This window comes from Danio rerio, chromosome 14, assembly GCF_049306965.1.
Source record: "Danio rerio strain Tuebingen ecotype United States chromosome 14, GRCz12tu, whole genome shotgun sequence".
NCBI lineage: Eukaryota > Metazoa > Chordata > Actinopteri > Cypriniformes > Danionidae > Danio > Danio rerio.
In genome coordinates, this window is record NC_133189.1 from 50,950,638 (window position 1) to 50,968,157 (window position 17,520).

A 17,520-nucleotide genomic window follows, 5' to 3' on the forward strand; every position below is an offset into this window, starting at 1 on the left:
GTCATCGTGATTGACAGCTGTGATTGACAGTTTCTCAAAGCGCGGCGTCTGAGCTTCGGCAGGAGACTGAAGTAGACTGAAATGTTATTATTCGATTTCTGTGTTATTTTACCATGACAAAATGAGTTCAGCAGTAAACTATAGTTTCTGACATACATGATCCTGGTGGAACACTGTTTATTCGCTAAGTTCAGGGCTTTTTTCGGGCTTTATTAGTTTGCTGATACACGCCTAGCCACCCAGATAGCAAAACACAGTTCCGGCTAGATTCTCGCCTGCCGGAGACTTATCTCTTAGAGCTCAGACTGACTAATGTTACCTCTGCTGGACCTACTCCGGATGCCTGGACTCACTGCCCGATTCCAGTCCGAGTCAATCGAGCCAGATGCGGCGGCCAAACGAGCAGGCGCTGCCGCATGCGAGCCGGAATCAGCCCGCGACGCCGCGAGTAAGTTATGCGCTGCAGCCCTGAGCTGGCGCGATTGAATATATAAAACCCTCATATTTGTTAACGTTATTACATCCATTTGTGTTGATATGACAGCAAACGCATGCTGAGAAGTTCGGGGGGCGTAGTTGATTTTACATAAAGCGTTTGATTGGAAGCTCGACTCCGCTCATTTTCGCGGCTCCTCCTCTGGCTCCATCAGACAATCCTTCTGCGCATGTCAAGGCTCCAATTTCAGCAGTCTTTTGCGACAGTTTGCGCCCGTCATTGCCCTCAAGGCGTTCAATGGGAAAAAGGGCTGTCGCGTCGTCCATATTTTTTACAGTCATTGGTAGAAACGTGCTGGATAAGTTGGCGGTTTAATAAATTCATTCAAGAAAATGAATGAATGAATGAATATAATAATAGGAAAATATTATACACTTTAAAAAAAATAAATAAATAAAATTGAGCATAAAACAATAAATAAAAAAATTACATTAAGTATTAAATCATTCAAACTAATAAAAAATTTATAATAATAAATTATAGGAAAATATAAAGACGCATTTAAAAAAAAACTCAAAATTGAACATAACACAATAAAATAATAAAAACATTTAAATATCAACTAAATCAAACCAATAAAAAAATTACATTTAAAAAAATACAATAGAAAAATATTAGACTCATTTTTAAAAAAACTCAAAATTGAGCACAACAAAATTAAATATCAACTTTCAAATTAATAAAACAAATTACAATTATAATAATAAGAAAATATATCGACTCATTTACAAAAACAACAACAAAAGCTCAACACTGAGCATAACATAATAAAATTATGTGAATGCGAAAGATAAACTAATTCAAACTAATAAAAAAAATGTAATAATTAATATAACAGGAAAACATAGAGCATTAAACAATAAATAAAAAAATTACATTAAGTATTAAATCATTCAAACTAATAAAAAATTTATAATAATTTACGTTTTATACAGCACATGACCTTCCGGCTGCAACCCAGTACTGTGAAACACCCATTCACTCTCTCACACTACGGCCAATTTAGTTTATTCAATTCACCTACAAACCCACGCCAACACAGGGAGAACATGCAAACTTCTCACAGAAATGCCAACTGGCCCAGTCGGAACTTGAACCAGAGACCTCTTGAGGTGAGGAAACAGTGCTAACCACTTAGCCACCGTGCCACCTGAGTTGTTATTTGTAGAAATAACGTTCAAATGTTGAAATAGAAGGATCACAAAGTGGTCAATGAAAAAGTTGAATATAAGTGATTATTTGCATAACAGGCCCCCTATAAATCAAAAAGGAAGTCCATTGTTCAAAGCTTTGCCTATTTATCCGCTCCACACGCTTCAGTTGTGAACACAAGAACAACAAACACCTGATCCATGTCTGTTTATTCTGAACATGGCTACAAAATGCAGGAAACGATAAGGAAACTCAGCGTGCATTTACAGCATTCTCATTATGTACAAGACGGCACGGTTGACGCAAACAAACAACTTCTACATCCAGAACTGAAAAGATTTCTTGTGTCTAAATAAACTGAAGCCACAAAAGTCGAAATTCTGCAACCGTCACACTGCAAACTGAGTGCTGAATTACATGCAGACAGGGAATGTTCAGATCTGCATCCATACGGGAGGGGTATCCGGAACAGCTAAACGCTATTAAAAAGTAACGGAAATCAGCTTAATGAGATCCAACACTGATGACGTCGATCTCCTGGTCTTCATCGCTGTCCTCTTCATCTGTGCTGGGCTCCATCTCTGTGAGCGGCAGGACAGAGAACGACTCGGACAAACTGCTGGAAACTTCCACCACGTCCACATCTTCATCTGAAGGGTCTGTGAGTTTCTCATGAGGAGACGCTGAGGCGAGAGTCACGTCTGCTGTGCTTTTAAGCCCACGGTCTTCTGTGCTGCGTCTCGGAAAAACAGAGTCAGCCGTCTCGCATCCGCATCTGCTGAAGCCGTTCTCCATCAGTCTCTCTCTAGTCTCTGTGTGTTCTGTCAATAGATGATAATTAGCATACAGAGGAATTCATTAAAAGCTTTAACTTTGTTATTGCTAATACATTTGTAAAGGCTAAATCGAAAATGATCAGTCTGAGGGGCTTTCAAGTTAGATACAGTAACTATGCAACTTTTCTAAATTTGAAATACTAATTAATTACTAATTATTAGTAATGTTAAAACTGGCATGAAATGACAAACTCAACAAAAATGTAAAAAATTCAAATTAAAACATTATACTATAACTTTTATTTATTAAATTTTTCTTATATTGTTATAAATAATATTACGTAATTATATTATTGAATACTACACTATAAATTATCAAAATAATCCTACAAGTGGGATCGAGGAATCGAATTATTTTTATAGATCGTGAAGAGTGTATCAATGAAAAAGTGAAGCCAAAATAATTGAGTCGCCCCCTGGTGGCTGGCTGCAGTATAAGACACAAACCCACACTTTTCATTTACAGGTTTTCTCGGTGGCTTTGGTGCATTTCTCACAACACTATTTACATTTGCACAACAGTTCATGCATTTCTCAAAACAATTAGTACAAACTGCAAAACCTAGTTAATAACCTGCAGAAGCGCGTCACTTGCTCAAAATGGATAGTTCATTCCTCAAAAGCAAGTATTCATGTCAATTAAAGTCTCAGTAACATCAAGAAGAAAAGTCCTGACACCACTGTTTATGAACTAAATAGTCAAATGGCTTTGTCATGTTTTCATTATGACACTTTACTCTGTATATTTTTTCAATGCAAAAAAGTCAGATTTTGGTGACACTTCCTGAACATGCTCAAGACAGCGCTATATACTATTTGCACAGCCATTTGAAAACTACAGTAAAGTTAGACATCACTGCATTGAGTGAGGTATCGGAGTACAAGACACTAGCTATGTTTCCATCCACCTATTATTTGCAATAATATTTGCAAAATGCGCATAAAAACAACAGTTGATGGAAACGCCATGATGCGAATAAATTTTGAAAATGCGCATAAAAAAACGTATGCGCCTAACTGGGTAGGATAAACTTTTTATTCGATAAGAAAAGATGCGCATAAACTGCGATGGAAACACTTTTACCGCACAAACTCCAGCATGTGCATTAAAAAAGGTCATGTGATATTGTTGAAAGAGATCATGTGATGCTTAAAATGTGTGTGAATGGACAAAACGTCAGGCTGAGCACATAATAAAACATCTGAAATGTTGTTTTGGTCATTATAAAACGCCTTACCATTTCAGTATTAGTGTTATTATATTATTAATGACCTCCAGAATCAAGAGCGCCTGTGCTCCGCGTCTGACACCTTCAAACGCCACTGCGCGCTCACTGCTTGTCAGGATTGTCTTCTGAGGCGCATTCATTTAGAAAAGATTGATGCGGCTTCTCCTACTGCAGCAAATGCAGTTTTTACTGTTGATATTTGGCGCCAGTTAATCAGGAAGGGACAATTTTTTTTGCTTTGACTCGTTGGATGGAAGCTCGTTGGCTTCATTCGCACAACTTTTATGCGATAATCGAGTTTTGCGCATAAAGTTTATTAGCATTTTTGGATTGAAACATAGCTACTGATTATGTATGTTTCACATGTTTACTGCATTTGCTCTTTACAATCCTAATTTATTTACAGCATTGTGCAAAAGAATAAATACAGCCTTATTTACAACAAACAGAAACTTGCTTTGGGTAGAGCTCTGTTGGAACTGAACCTACAACATGCATAGATATTTAAATCATTCATGAAATTGTTTAATTTAGAAGACATTTTCAAGAAAAAAAGATTAAAAATATATATTTTCTTAGTTCAACATTTGTGTATGTAATGACTCAAGTAATGAAATGAGGACTATTAGTTTAATATGGAATGACTAATAAGCATTTACAAGTTTAGTTTGATTAGACTGACATGACAGAAGCAACTGATAATGTTATAAATAGCAGAGAGTTGTATGAAAGCAATTGATGCACGTACAAAAGCATTTGCAGTTTGCTGGAAGGAATGAGAAACTGCTACTAGGATGTGCACAAATGACTAATTGTTTTGAGAAATGCATAAAATGTAAATTGTGTTGTGAGAAATGCATCAAAGCGACTGAGAAAAACTGAAAATGATTTTTTTTAAATCTCATTATTAAATCATCATAATAACAATAATAATAAATTATATTTAAGTGTGAAACAAAAGGCTCGTTTGACTTGGCCAAAATCTGCGCAGAATCGATCACCGGTGATCACCGCAAGATGCATGCCGGTTAGAAATGTGTCTGCCTTGCCTTCGCCTCGCTCTGATGTCACGCTGACGTGCACCAAAAAAACTCTCGCGAACGCGAGGCGGGTACCTCGGATAGAGCAGTCGGCCGCAGTTGCTCTCAAAAGACTGCGTTACCAAAAGCATGATGGGAAACGACTGGCTGACGACACAGCTTAATGCTGATTGGATGAGACTGACACATTACACTTTATAATCTTGTTTTACTAAGGTTTATACCTGGATTTGTTGAATACCTTTTTTGTATTTTCTTTGATAATTAAAAAAAAAAGTCATTAAGAGCATTAAATATGGTTATTTATTTAGATTTACACGCAAACAAAAACAAAACACATCTTTGTAAAACATAACGTGACCTATCCAATATAACTAAATGTTACTAATAAATCATTAGGATGTGTGTGCTGTATTCTATTTCTCTCTCAGTCTTAAGTCCTGTTTGTTGTCATTTTCACTTTTTGTATGTTTGTGTGAATTTTGTATTGTAATTTTTATGCAGCATTATTCCATTAAAGTCAATCCAATATATACATATATTCAGACATACAAAGGTAATCAGACTGTTTTGTCATTATGCCTCATCTTTGTGTGGTTTCATATGAGAAGTGAAAAGGGTGTAGTAAACAAGACACACACACACACACACACACACACACATGTATATGTATATGTATGTGGAGTCAAAAGTCATGTTTAATAGACCAAGAACATTTCCACAGTTTTTCCTACAGTCTAATAGTTTTTATTCTGGAGAAAGTCTTGGGCTATTTATTTTAATCTGGCTGGAGTAAAAACAGTTTATATAGACCTAATAAGCATGTCAATATAATTAACCCCCTAAGAATTTATTTGTCAAACAAACATTTGTCATGACTTGTCACTCAAAAGCATCTTGCTATGGCTACTTCATTTATAATGTAGCCAAATTAGGTTTCTTGAAAGCTTTCTTGCTGTATAAGCTGTTTATTTTGTTATTCTTTTAACGTTTGTTGAATATACAGAATTATATTTTTAATACACCCTTTTAGTTAATGAGCTGTTCATCTTCTGTAATTCTGACCATCTCTGTAAAAACAGAGATATTTCTATTGCATCCACTCCCACATTAAAAAATACTATAGTAATGTATACTGTAGTGCTTTTGAACCATGTTATAAAATAGCCTATTTAAATTTTATATTTCTGGTATCACAACAACTATAAACACAACCCAATACTGAAAAAACATGTTCAAAAATGCAGTAATATTTACTATAAATCACCATAGTATTTTTTCATGAGGTCATTCGTCTGCGATAAAAAACGCGAACGAGATCTCCGCCACTGGTGACGTTTCCAGGTGGCTAAACAGCGAGATTCGGCAGGTGTCCGACTTCTGATGTAATTTTTGAGCCCTCCTCTTACTGCGCACGCCTGCTCTCGTTTACAATGCAGTCAAGGCGAGGCGCACCTCAAACGAGCCTAAATTCTTTAGATTGAGTCATCAGTTCAGGAAGTTTTAAATCAGGCTGATGCATATTTAAGTGTTTTTCTTTTTTATTATGTTTTTAGTCAGGGTGAAAACAGTCTGCGGCATCATGATTGAACAGCAGATGGCGTTCTAGGCTACTTTTTAAACAGCAAATTACAGTCTAGTCTAGTTTTTAACAGCAGATAGCGCTCTAGGCTAATTTTTTGAAGGCAGATGGCGCTCTAGGCTAGTTTTTTAATAGCAGATGGTGCTCTATGCAAGTTTTTATTAGCAGATGGCGCTCTAGGCTAGCTTTTAATAGCAGATAGTGCCCTAGGCCAGTTTTTAACATCAGATGTCCCTCTAGATTAGTTTTTAACAGCATATGGCATTCTAGGCTAGTTTTTTAACAGCAGATGGCGATCTAGATTTTTTTAATAGCAGATGGTGCTCTAGGCTAGTTTCTAATAGCAGATGATGTTCTAGACTAGTTTTTTTGACAGCAGAGGATGCTTTGGGCTACTTTTTTTAATGGTAGATGGCACTCTAGGGTACTTTTTTAATGACAGGCGTCGCTCTAGGCTTTTCTTTTAACAGCAGATGATGCTTTGGGCTACTTTTTTTATTGGCAGATGGTGCTCTATGCTAGTTTTTTATGGCATATGGCGCTCTAGGCTACTTTTTTTAATAGCAGATGGTGCTCTATGCTAGTTTTTATGGCATATGGCGCTCTAGGCTACTTTTTTAAAGGCAGATGGTGCTCTATGCTAGTTTTTTTATGGCATATGGCGCTCTAGGCTACTTTTTTAAAGGCAGATGGTGCTCTATGCTAGTTTTTTTTATGGCATATGGCGCTCTAGGCTACTTTTTTAATGGCAGATGTTGCTCTAGTCTACTTTAACAGCAGATGGCGCTCTAGTCTAGTTTTAACAGCAGATGGTGCTCTAGGCTAGTTTAAACACCAGATGGTGCTCTAGGCTAGTTTAAACAGCAGATGGTGCTCTAGGCTAGTTTTAACAGCAGATTCACACTCAGGTTCATAATTTTTAAATGTAGACATGCAAAGGTGCACACAAATAGAGAAGAGACGCCTCTTGCACTTTCCACACATTTTTTAGACACAACATGTGATTGGCCTCGGAAACAACAATAGAGGACACACAGCAGATCATGTTCTTGCCTGGCTTGTGACTGTTTATCACAAAAAGAAACTCATTTTGCTAGAGCTTATGCTGACCATGGTTCATTAATGCACGCCATTATTGTGTAATTATGGTGTCGTGTTTTGGCTGTGAAAAATGCACTGCCTTGTTACACTTACAAGTGATGATTCTCTGTAAACCAGTATCGTTCAGTAGTAAGTCAAGCTCCTTCTTTAAACACTGTACTGTTGTGCAAGGTATGCTTTAGAAAGTGTGCTAAAAAGGTGGTATGGATAGCATTTTGGTGGCATTTTAATACTTCTGACTGTACCAAACCATAACGCTTATTGCAAACGAGCCATTAAATCTCATTTCAAAAGCAATTCTATGGCACCTTTACACCGTAACAATGGCATAAATATAAATCAGGGGAACATACCACGCACAATTAACATTTAACATCAGCCAACCCATTAATCTCTGACCTTCATCTATTGGCTGCTGCTGAAGAAGGCATGTGGTCCTCTGGTCCTCCTCCATTCTTCCTCTCATTTCCTCATGTCTTTGGTCTATCCTGCTATTACTGTGCATTTTCACTCCGTCATCCTTCTCTTTTGCTCCACATGCGTGCATGCTTTTAACCCGGTCTTTCTCTTTCTGTTTCTTCACCCTCCACATCCTGTGCTCCTTGTGCTCTCTCTCTCTCCTCTGCTGACTTTCCAAAATCTGTTTCACCAAGTCAAAAGCAGAAAGAGCCGGTCTGGATTGATTTGGTGAGAGTGGTTGTGAACTCGTCGTACTGGATGCCATCTTTGACGCGCTTCCTTCCGCAAGAGGTTTGGTTTTGTCTCTTTTAGTGCGTTTCCTTTTGACACAAGTCTGATCTGAAGACTGTTGTAAAGGCTTTGAGATCTTCATATTGTTAGCGCTGGCTGTGTTCATGACTTTCCTCAATTTGCTGGGCTCAAATTTGCTCAGGAAGTGCTTTGGCTCTCCGTTCAACATTTGAGTTGGTCTTTCTGCCTCCTTTGCTACAGAGAAGTCATTCCTAGTCTTTTCTGAACGCTCCTTTTTCTGTTTTTTCCTCTTCACCGGGTCTCTCCTCAACAGCTCCTCAATGACCTCCTGCTTTCTCTTTCTACTCTGGCTTCTGGTCATTACGGCAGGCATCTCTTCGCCTTGATCTCCAGGCGATTTCTCCATTTTCATGCCTGTCAGCTGCCAATAGGTTGACGGTTTCTGTGGTCTACGAGCGGGTCGTAGTCTATTCTTGGATATTGAGTTTAGTGTTGTCGTGTTTAATAAAGCGTCATGTGCATTCGACGTAGACTGTCCACAAGTCAGGTGATCATCAGTGGGCATCACTGCATCTTGACCATCAGCGTCACATACGCTAATGTGCTGCTCGAACGTTCTCAGAAAGCTGTCCAGTATGTCAGTCAGCTCACCTTCAGATTGTGGTTGGACTATGGCTGGATCGGTGAGCTTTACTGAGGGCTGAGTTTTTGGATTAGGATCTGGAGTTGCAGTGTCTATTGTGTGCTGGTTGTTGGGCATTAATGGCAGCTGTGCAATGACGTCATCTATGAGCCAGTCTATTGGCTGAGAGAGGCCGGTCGGGTTGGCTGCAGGTAGAGCCACGGTGTGCATCAGGGATGGAGCCGGAAGATTCACGGTTTTCTGATTGGGCGGGGAATTTCGGGAAGCATTTGATTGGGGCAAGGGATACTTGCGGGGACGACCTCTTCGCTTTGGAGCCGGCGCTGCAACCTACAGGAAAATTGACAGGGTTTTATTTCAGAGACTTTTATTCAACTAGCAAGGTATTTTTTAACCGGAAAGGACATGGACTTCACCTTGATAATAATAATAGTAATAATAATAATAATAATAATAACAATAATAAGATAGTAAAAAATATATTTCTTTAAATAACTTTGCATCCGAGTTTGCCATGGGTGTGAATAATTTTGAGCTTGACTGTATATGTATACACAGTGGCTCAGTGGTTAGCACTGTCGCCTCACAGCAAGAAGGTCGCTGGTTCGAGCCTCGGCTGGGTCAGTTGACATTTCTGTGCAGAGTTTGCATGTTCTCTCCGTGTTGGCTTGGGTTTCCTCTGGGTGCTCCGGTTTTCCTCAAAGACGTGCTTTAGGTGAATTGAATAAGCTAAATTGGCCGTAGTGTATGTATGTGAATGTGAGAGTGTATGGGTGTTTCCCAGTACTAGGTTGCAGCTGGAAGGGCATCCGCTGTAAAAACATATACTGGAATAGTTGGTGGTTCATTACGCTGTTGTGACCCCTGATGAATGAAGGGACTAAGCTAAAGAAAAATTAATAAGTGAGATATATATATATTAGTGATGCGCGGATGGCGGTTATATCCAGGGTCGCTGCAGATAATCTGCGGGTCGGGCGCGTTGGGTAATAAAAAATACATTAAGATTAATTGCAGGTGGGTTACGGGTGAATGTAGCGGGACATGGCAATGTACCAGCGAAAAAGCAGAAAGTGGACTTTACAGAACGAGAAGATGAGATGCCCAAAATAATGGATGAAGTGCAAGATGCTGTTCAAATTTTCATCAAAGTCAAAGTCATCAGAGGAAAATCTGCTATCGTTCTGGGAGAAACAAGATGGCTTATTTACACAACTGCAGCACCTTGCAAGAAGAATCTTGTGCATTACAACAAGAGGTGTGAGCGAACGCTCATTTAGTGCAGCTGGCCACATTTTGGAGGTGAGGCGGACTCGTCCGAATTAAGGCACAGTAGATGTTATTCTGTTTTTGCACAGTCAGTGTGGTGTGGGTTTTCTCCAGGTGCTCTGGTTTCCCCCCACAAGTCCAAAGACATACGCTATAGGTGAATTGGGTAAGTTAAATTGTCCGCAATGTATGTGTGTGAGTGAGTGTGTATGGATGTTTCCCAGTAATGGGTTGCAGGTGGAAGGGCATGCGCTGCGTAAAACATATGCTGGATAAGTTGGTGGTTCATTCCGCTGTGGCGACCCCAGATTAATAAAGGAACTAATGAATGTGTCTGATTACATGACAGTAGTAAATCTGCCCAAAGTGTATTGTTTAGTTTTTGGAAAATGTTCCCAAAATATGTGTCAAAATAAGATTTGGCACCAAAAATCTTGAACAAAGATAAAGTTGAGGCCAAATTGAGCCTCAAAGGATTAATGAACATACTGAAATTATACAGCAAAAGTAGTTTATGCACATTTTTTTCTTATCCAAGGCTGCATTTACACTGCAGATCTTGATTTTCAATTCCGATTTTGTGACTGTATCCGATTTTTTTGCTGACCTGCTTACATCATTATCTTTTAAAAGTGACTCATATCTGATCGTCTGCATTTACACAGCACACGGCAAAGGCGCAATGACCAGAAAAAAAAAAAGAGCGGGCGCTGACTATTAGCTGATAATTAAAGAGTGCTCTTTTCTCTATTATTGTATTTAATCTGTTCGCAGCTTTTGAGGAGCTGTTTTACTATAGTTTATGACAGAAAGGTTCCCATTTGTCCATTTTCTTTTGATAACTTTTTTAAACCTTTAGGCATCTTAATGTTTCCATGGCGTGATTTATGCATGTGATGTAGCTATGCACTAGTTTTATATTAGTTTATATTGGTTATGTGCCGGACATTGCGTTCTGTTGCTCTTGTTAACATGCTTAAATACCTGTGCTATATGACAATATTAAAGCATGTTTAAGTCCTCGTGTGTGAGATTTTAGGTTTGGGACTCTGCTGCAGTCTGTTCTGAAATGAAAGTGTCAGACTTGACGTCATTCGCTACGGTTTTTAATGATGCACGACTCGCATTGACAGGTGAAAATTCGATCCACCTGCTTACACTGCAGACACGAGGACACAGATCCGATTCATATCGGATAAATTTCCACATATGAACAAGGCCTGAATCCGAGTTGAGTAAATCAGTATCCATGTGATTTGTTCATGGGCCATATCAGATCTGTGCCACATGCTCTGTAAATGCAGCCTAATACTCAGTTATGCACATACCTTTTTTATGCGCATTTTCAAAAATTATGCGCATCTTTCTGTCTCCATCCTTTTTTTAATGCGATAGTCCAAAATATGTGGATGGAAGCATGGATGGTTTATTGTTTGACACCTACCTGACCCTCTAGCGCTCTGCTCCCTGTCTCTCTCTGTCTGGCCCTGGATGAAGACCTGCCTCTCCCTCCTTCCTCTTTCATCGCTCCTGTGCTTTGTCGTGGCCTGCCTCGATTCTTCAACATCTGCCTGCTCCCGAAAACCCTCCCAACCCTGCCTCCACCCTGCCCCATCCTCGCCACCCTTCCAGACCTTCCCACATTCTGCTGTCTTCTGGAAATACTCGGTTTCTCTCCCTTAACACTGAATCCTCCGCTGACCCCTCGTGCCCTTCTTCCCCTCCCCTTGCTTTTGACTTCTCCCCTCTGACTCTGCTCTGAAATATTAGCGTCAATGAAGTAGTTGATGAATCCTGGAATGTTATTCTCAAACTGCGCAAATGCATCTAAAACGCAATCCTCGCCCACCGCAGACTCCTCCTGACTAACCAACGCATCAATGTATGAAATATTAGAAGGTAAAGATGGTTGAGGTGCAGGTGGCTGTGATGTAGCTGCAGGGGGGCAAACGTAGACCTGGGGCAAGCAGGCAGGTCCACTCACAGTGGCATACATAGCGCTTTCAGGCACCACATCCATGACTGGAAGGGAAGGCATGCTCTCTGGATTACCCGGGATGTTTTGAAGTGCTACATCCAGCGTGAGGTCAGAGCCGCCGGTGTATGTGCAGAGCCCCTGATCGCTCCTCCACAAAGACGCTCCCAGAGTTTCAATGGGGTTTTCAGAAGAGAGCGTTTCAGTCTGGCACTCTTTCTCCACCGTGGTGCACTCGGTCTGTGTGTTTTGCTCAGATGACGTCCTCATTGGCGATCTCTGAGGTATGCTGATGCCTAGTTTGTAGGCCGCTGATAGGACATCCTCTTTGTCTTCATGGAGCTGACCGGTGTATAACAGACTGACCAGACTGAGTAATGTGCAGGACTCCATGGACTGGACTTCGAGTAGACGCTTCTGTCCGTTTTGGGGTGATGGCATTGCTGATAGAGCACCACAGAGAAAAGGGCTGAAGGCTGACAAAACACAGCTGTGCACCGGCACAGATACACCTGAGAGAGACAGAGATTTATTTAATCCACTTTATTTTATAATGTTTACATTGATGTCGTCACAATACTGGAATTTGATGTCATGCGCTACTGAAATTTAAAAAGATGTCAATTTCCCGCTAACATTTAAGTGCTGTTGAGCGTGTTCTTAAACACTGCTGATTTGCCATTGTGTGCACATGCTTAACAGAAATTTCTGTGGTTGATCAAAATCAGAGATGAGCTGCAAAGATCAGTTCATCAATAAATCGCTCGGATGTCAGCTTATAAACAGACCAGCTGATCTTTAAAATACTTCAGTCCCCCTATATCTACAGTTACACTCAGTAAATAGCGGTGAGTTTGGTGAATTGATGACTTTCATGACCATTCAGTCATTTCTGTTTAGCTTGTGAACACAATGGCAAATCAGTAGTGCTTAAAAATGTGCTTGACAGCACTTGTTAGCGGGAAATGGACATTTTTAAAATTCCAGTACCGTTTGATATCAAATTCCAGTATCGTGACAACCCTAGTTTAAATAAAACACAATTAACTAATCTACATTTCACTTAACTTTATATATTTCAAGACATTTAGCAAAAATCTTTAACAGGGCATTTCTTTATAAATTAATACATTTTCAAAATAAGAAATACAAATAAATTATCACTTTAATTAAACTCTTAAAAACATGTACCACATCCTGACAATATAATATAATATAATATAATATAATATAATATAATATAATATAATATAATTTAATTTAATATAATATAATATAATATAATATAATATAATATAATATAATATAATATAATATAATATAATATAATATAATATTCATTTATTCATTCATTTTCTTGTTGGCTTAGTCCCTTTATTAATCCGGGGTCGCCACAGCGGAATGAACCAACAATTTATTCAGCAAGTTTTTTACGCAGTGGATGCCCTTCCAGCCGCAACCCATCTCTGGGAAACATCCACACACACATTCACACACACACTCATACACTACGGACAATTTAGCCTACCCAATTCACCTGTACCGCATGTCTTTGGACTGTGGGGGAAACCGGAGCACCCAGAGTATATAAAATAAAATATAATATAATATAATATAATATGATATAATATAATATAATATAATATAATATAATATAATATAATATAATCTCGGCACAGTGGGTTTATATTTATCAGTCATGCAGTGCTCAGCATATACGAGTACACCCCATTTTGAAAATGTATATTTTTACCCATTTCTCAATGAATATAGGTAATATAATTTAGAGCATTTGAACAAAACAAATTCATCAAACAGTTCTATTTATTTAAATAATAGTTTGGTCACAGAACATCTTCAGAAATAGCAAGATAATACATTTAAATTCATGCAAACTTTTGCAAAAAATAATTAAATCAATAAATAAATAAATACAATTTATATGATTTTTGTTTCACTAACTTAATATTTTTCCCTGTTATAAATTTGGGTGAACTCGTTTTTAGACTGTTATCATAAATTATTTTGTGTATAATGTATATGCAGGAGGGTTTGGGGGGGGATTGACCTCTGCTAATTAATGCTTGAATTATGTCAAAACAACATGTATGGTGGGGTGGGGGGTATTTGAATATTTATCTTAAATAATGATATTAATAAATAAAATAATGGATCATATAAATATAAATTTCACCACCCCTAGAATGGTTCATACTATTTTTAATGCATAATCAATCTTTGCGAGAAAAAGATTCATTAAAGGGCACCTATGGTGAAATATATACTTTTCAAGCTGTTTGGACAGACGTGTGTAGGTATAGTGTATAGACCGTCATATTGGGATGATATAAACACACACATTCCTTTTTTTTTTTTTTTCAATTTAACAACATAAAAACGGTGGACCAATTGGAGCGGTTTTCAGACTTGACGTAGGAGTGCGGTCCCCCCGCCCACCAATATTGATTGACAGCTGCAAATTAACATGTCCTGGTAGTCACATGTATAATCATATCAACAAGACCAGACGTGCGCAAAGCAACCAGGAATAAAAGGTCTGTTCAGTTCGCTAGCATCATCAATCATCATCAAATGTGATCAAGAGTGAGTTTTACAACTTTAAAATGTTTAAAAACAGTGCACGTGTGTAATGAAGTACAGTGATTTACTTCAGCTTTACCTCATCCGCACAGCTGCGTGTCAGAACAATTATAAAGGGTCCCGGTTTGTGGACGTTAAATCAGGTTTATTTTGTACATTAACATAACAGATATCCATACAGCAGCGGAGATTAACCAGTATCCTGTCACATATGCGTGCAAAAAGAGTGCAAAGCTAAACGCACATTCTGTCTGTCTGTGTGTGTCTGTGTCTGCTGCTTTGTGTGTGTGAGCGCGTGAACTTTGTAACAACATTGTGTGCGACTCATCAATGCAACTGCACAACAAATCCTCATTGGTAAAGTTCTTACTGTAGTATTTCTCACAAACGCTACGTGAGATCTTCCTTTAAGTCTGTCTGTTGTCTGACGCAGCCAGGAGGAGATTAAGGCACGCAGAAAGGCACGTAGAAACGGTAGGCGGGGAGGACTAGCCTTAAAGGCGCAGTCGACAAAACAGCCCCTGGTGCAAAAATGTGTGAAATAGAAGCTTGTAAAAGGTATAATGAAAAATCTGATGGGTGTTTTCAGCTGAAACTTTACAGACACATTCTGGAGACACAAAACACTTATATTAAATCTGAAAAAAAAAGGAGTAACCTCGCTGCCCTTTAAACAGTTTAAACTCGTCATTTCTAGACCACCAGTCGACATGCTTACCATACCAACTAACTTGTTGACAACTAAGACACTCTATTTTATAATATAGGTGTTTGTTTCTACATATAGCCTGAAAGTAAAGTAAAATTAGCTGCACAGTTTTTATAGTTTGACTTCAAGTAGTTAATTAGTTATTAATAAATTAGACATAATTAATAAATTTGATTGACTGAAGCATGTATTACACAAACTAACATTACTGAAAATGTTGACCCCCCTGATCGTCAATGTATAATTCTCACCCTGTGTATATGCACACATTTGATAATATCAGATAGCATCCTATAGAAAATATTAATTGAACAGATAGATTTGTGAGGGTGTACTCATATATGCGGAGCACTGTAAGTGTAATATATTCCAATATATCAGATTTCTTTGTGGGACATTTAAAGCTGTATTACACCACTTGTGTATGCAAGGCCCATTCACGTCTTTGAACATGTAGGAATATTGAGGGAAATGAACAGAAAGTGAACTGTAATGAGTAGTCAAACCTCCAGACTGCAGCACAATGTCACAGAACTCAGCCCTGCTCTGCTGTTTCTGCAGCTCTTTCACCAGAAGCGCCTCGAACGTCAACATCTGGGACAAACCAAAACATAAACATTGGTGTTAGGTTGGTTTATATTCGCACGTTCACCTTCTTAATATACTTTCTGAAAAGTATTACTTGCAAATTCTTAATGGGGAAATAATAGTAGCAGCCAATGATCACAGCCCAATTAAAGTCTAATGTTTTTAAGTCATACTTACATGTGATTTCAGACCGAATATTCAAAGTATCGTGGTGAACAATATAGGGAGCGTCCATTGTGATTGTTTTGCGTTAGACGTCGAGTTACAGTTACAGATATAATGTGTTGTGCTGCTTTACCATTTTACTGAACGTGAAAGACGGAGTGTGCGAATATACATTAAATTTTACCTTAATAACATAACAAATGCCATCCTATTATAAAATGTGGAAGCGAAATGAAAGGCATTTCCTCATGCATCTTTGCTGGAGTACAGACACCTGTTTAGGGTCGTAACCTTCCACGTTGGTCACATGGGTTGTCGCATTTCGTTGCTTTAATTGATATATACAAGTAACGCATGACTGTATCGTTTGATTTACTTCGCTGTTGGTTTGATACTGAAACTAGTTTGGTCGCTGGCAGCCAAAACTATCAAACACTAACACGTTAACTACTGACCTTTTGACGTTATGACATGAGGGAAATGCAGTAAAAGTTGTGGTTCATCCGAATTCGTCGGTCCTGTGTGTGTCGAGCTCGCTGGATTTAACGAAAGCTCGCGCGTGCATCGCTGCAGACTCGCGCACTCTCCCGCGCAGCACTGACTCAATCACAGTCATCTCCACAGCGGCGCTTAATGCACGATCATATCATGACTTTAGTTGCGCGCGCTCTCTCTCTCTCCTTCACACTCTCTCAATCTATATCTCTCTTTTTAATTATAACTGTGCCAAAAACAAAATGCACGTTTTTTTTGCGTCAGCATAAGAATTTTTTATTTTAATAAATTATTTTTACTTTATTTTACTTTTTTAATGTTTTTTTACACAATTTATTTAATGTTATGTGCAAAATTGGACAAAGTTGTTCTACGTAGTTTTATCCTATAATATATTTTTTGGGGCAATTCTAATTATTAATGCTATATACATACATACATACACACACACACACACGCACACACGCACACACACACACACACACACACACACACACACACACACACACACACACACATATATATATATATATATATATATATATATATATATATATATATGTGTGTGTGTGTGTGTGTGTGTGTGTGTGTGTGTGTGTGTGTGTGTGTGTGTGTGTGTGTGTGTATAAATTAAATGAAGTAATTTAATTTTGTATTTATAAAATGTTGATTTTATTAAGTATTTTTTTAACTCTTTTATTTTTATGCCAAATACAGATGTCATTGTTTATACAGAGATAGATATTTTTAATGTATAAACCCATTTCAACAAATCCTAAATGCACTGCCTAATATATTGAATTGTAATAAAAATAGTGAACATGCAAGAAAAAAATAATAATAGAAAAAAAACAGCAAAATTGTATAAAATAACGGGCAACACGATGGCTCAGTGGTTAGCACCATCACGTCACAGCAAGAAGGTTGC

At 38.3% G+C, this 17,520-nt stretch overlaps 1 protein-coding gene across 8 annotated transcripts; it reads right to left on the bottom strand.

The window, feature by feature from the left end:
- Nucleotides 1-1,840: 1,840 nt before the first annotated feature.
- LOC100538298 (uncharacterized) lies at nucleotides 1,841-16,701 on the bottom strand. Of its 8 annotated transcripts, none has more exons than XM_073922233.1 (5): nucleotides 16,553-16,701; nucleotides 15,851-15,938; nucleotides 12,112-12,546; nucleotides 7,836-9,120; nucleotides 1,841-2,469 (listed from the first exon to the last, which is right to left on the bottom strand). In XM_073922233.1, the coding sequence occupies exons 4-5, from the start codon at nucleotides 8,998-9,000 to the stop codon at nucleotides 2,153-2,155; spliced, it is 1,482 nt and encodes a 493-aa protein (XP_073778334.1). In that variant the 5' UTR covers nucleotides 9,001-9,120; nucleotides 12,112-12,546; nucleotides 15,851-15,938; nucleotides 16,553-16,701; the 3' UTR covers nucleotides 1,841-2,152. The 8 variants fall into 8 exon arrangements, with proteins under 8 accessions (XP_073778334.1, XP_068069362.1, XP_021336956.2 ...); XM_068213261.2 differs by having other exon boundaries at nucleotides 12,044-12,546; XM_021481281.3 differs by having other exon boundaries at nucleotides 12,017-12,546.
- Nucleotides 16,702-17,520: the final 819 nt, after the last annotated feature.

Bases quoted from the DNA above. Each gene is read 5' to 3' on its own strand.
- LOC100538298 (XM_073922231.1), bottom strand. From the start codon at position 15,938: ATGTTGACGTTCGAGGCGCTTCTGGTGAAAGAGCTGCAGAAACAGCAG. The intron at 12,547-15,850 runs GTTTGACTACTC...TGTCTCTCTCAG, and splicing joins CATTGTGCTGCAGTCTGGAG to GTGTATCTGTGCCGGTGCAC. The intron at 2,470-7,835 runs GTCAGAGATTAA...ATCTATTGACAG, and splicing joins GCAGCAGCCAATAGATGAAG to AACACACAGAGACTAGAGAG.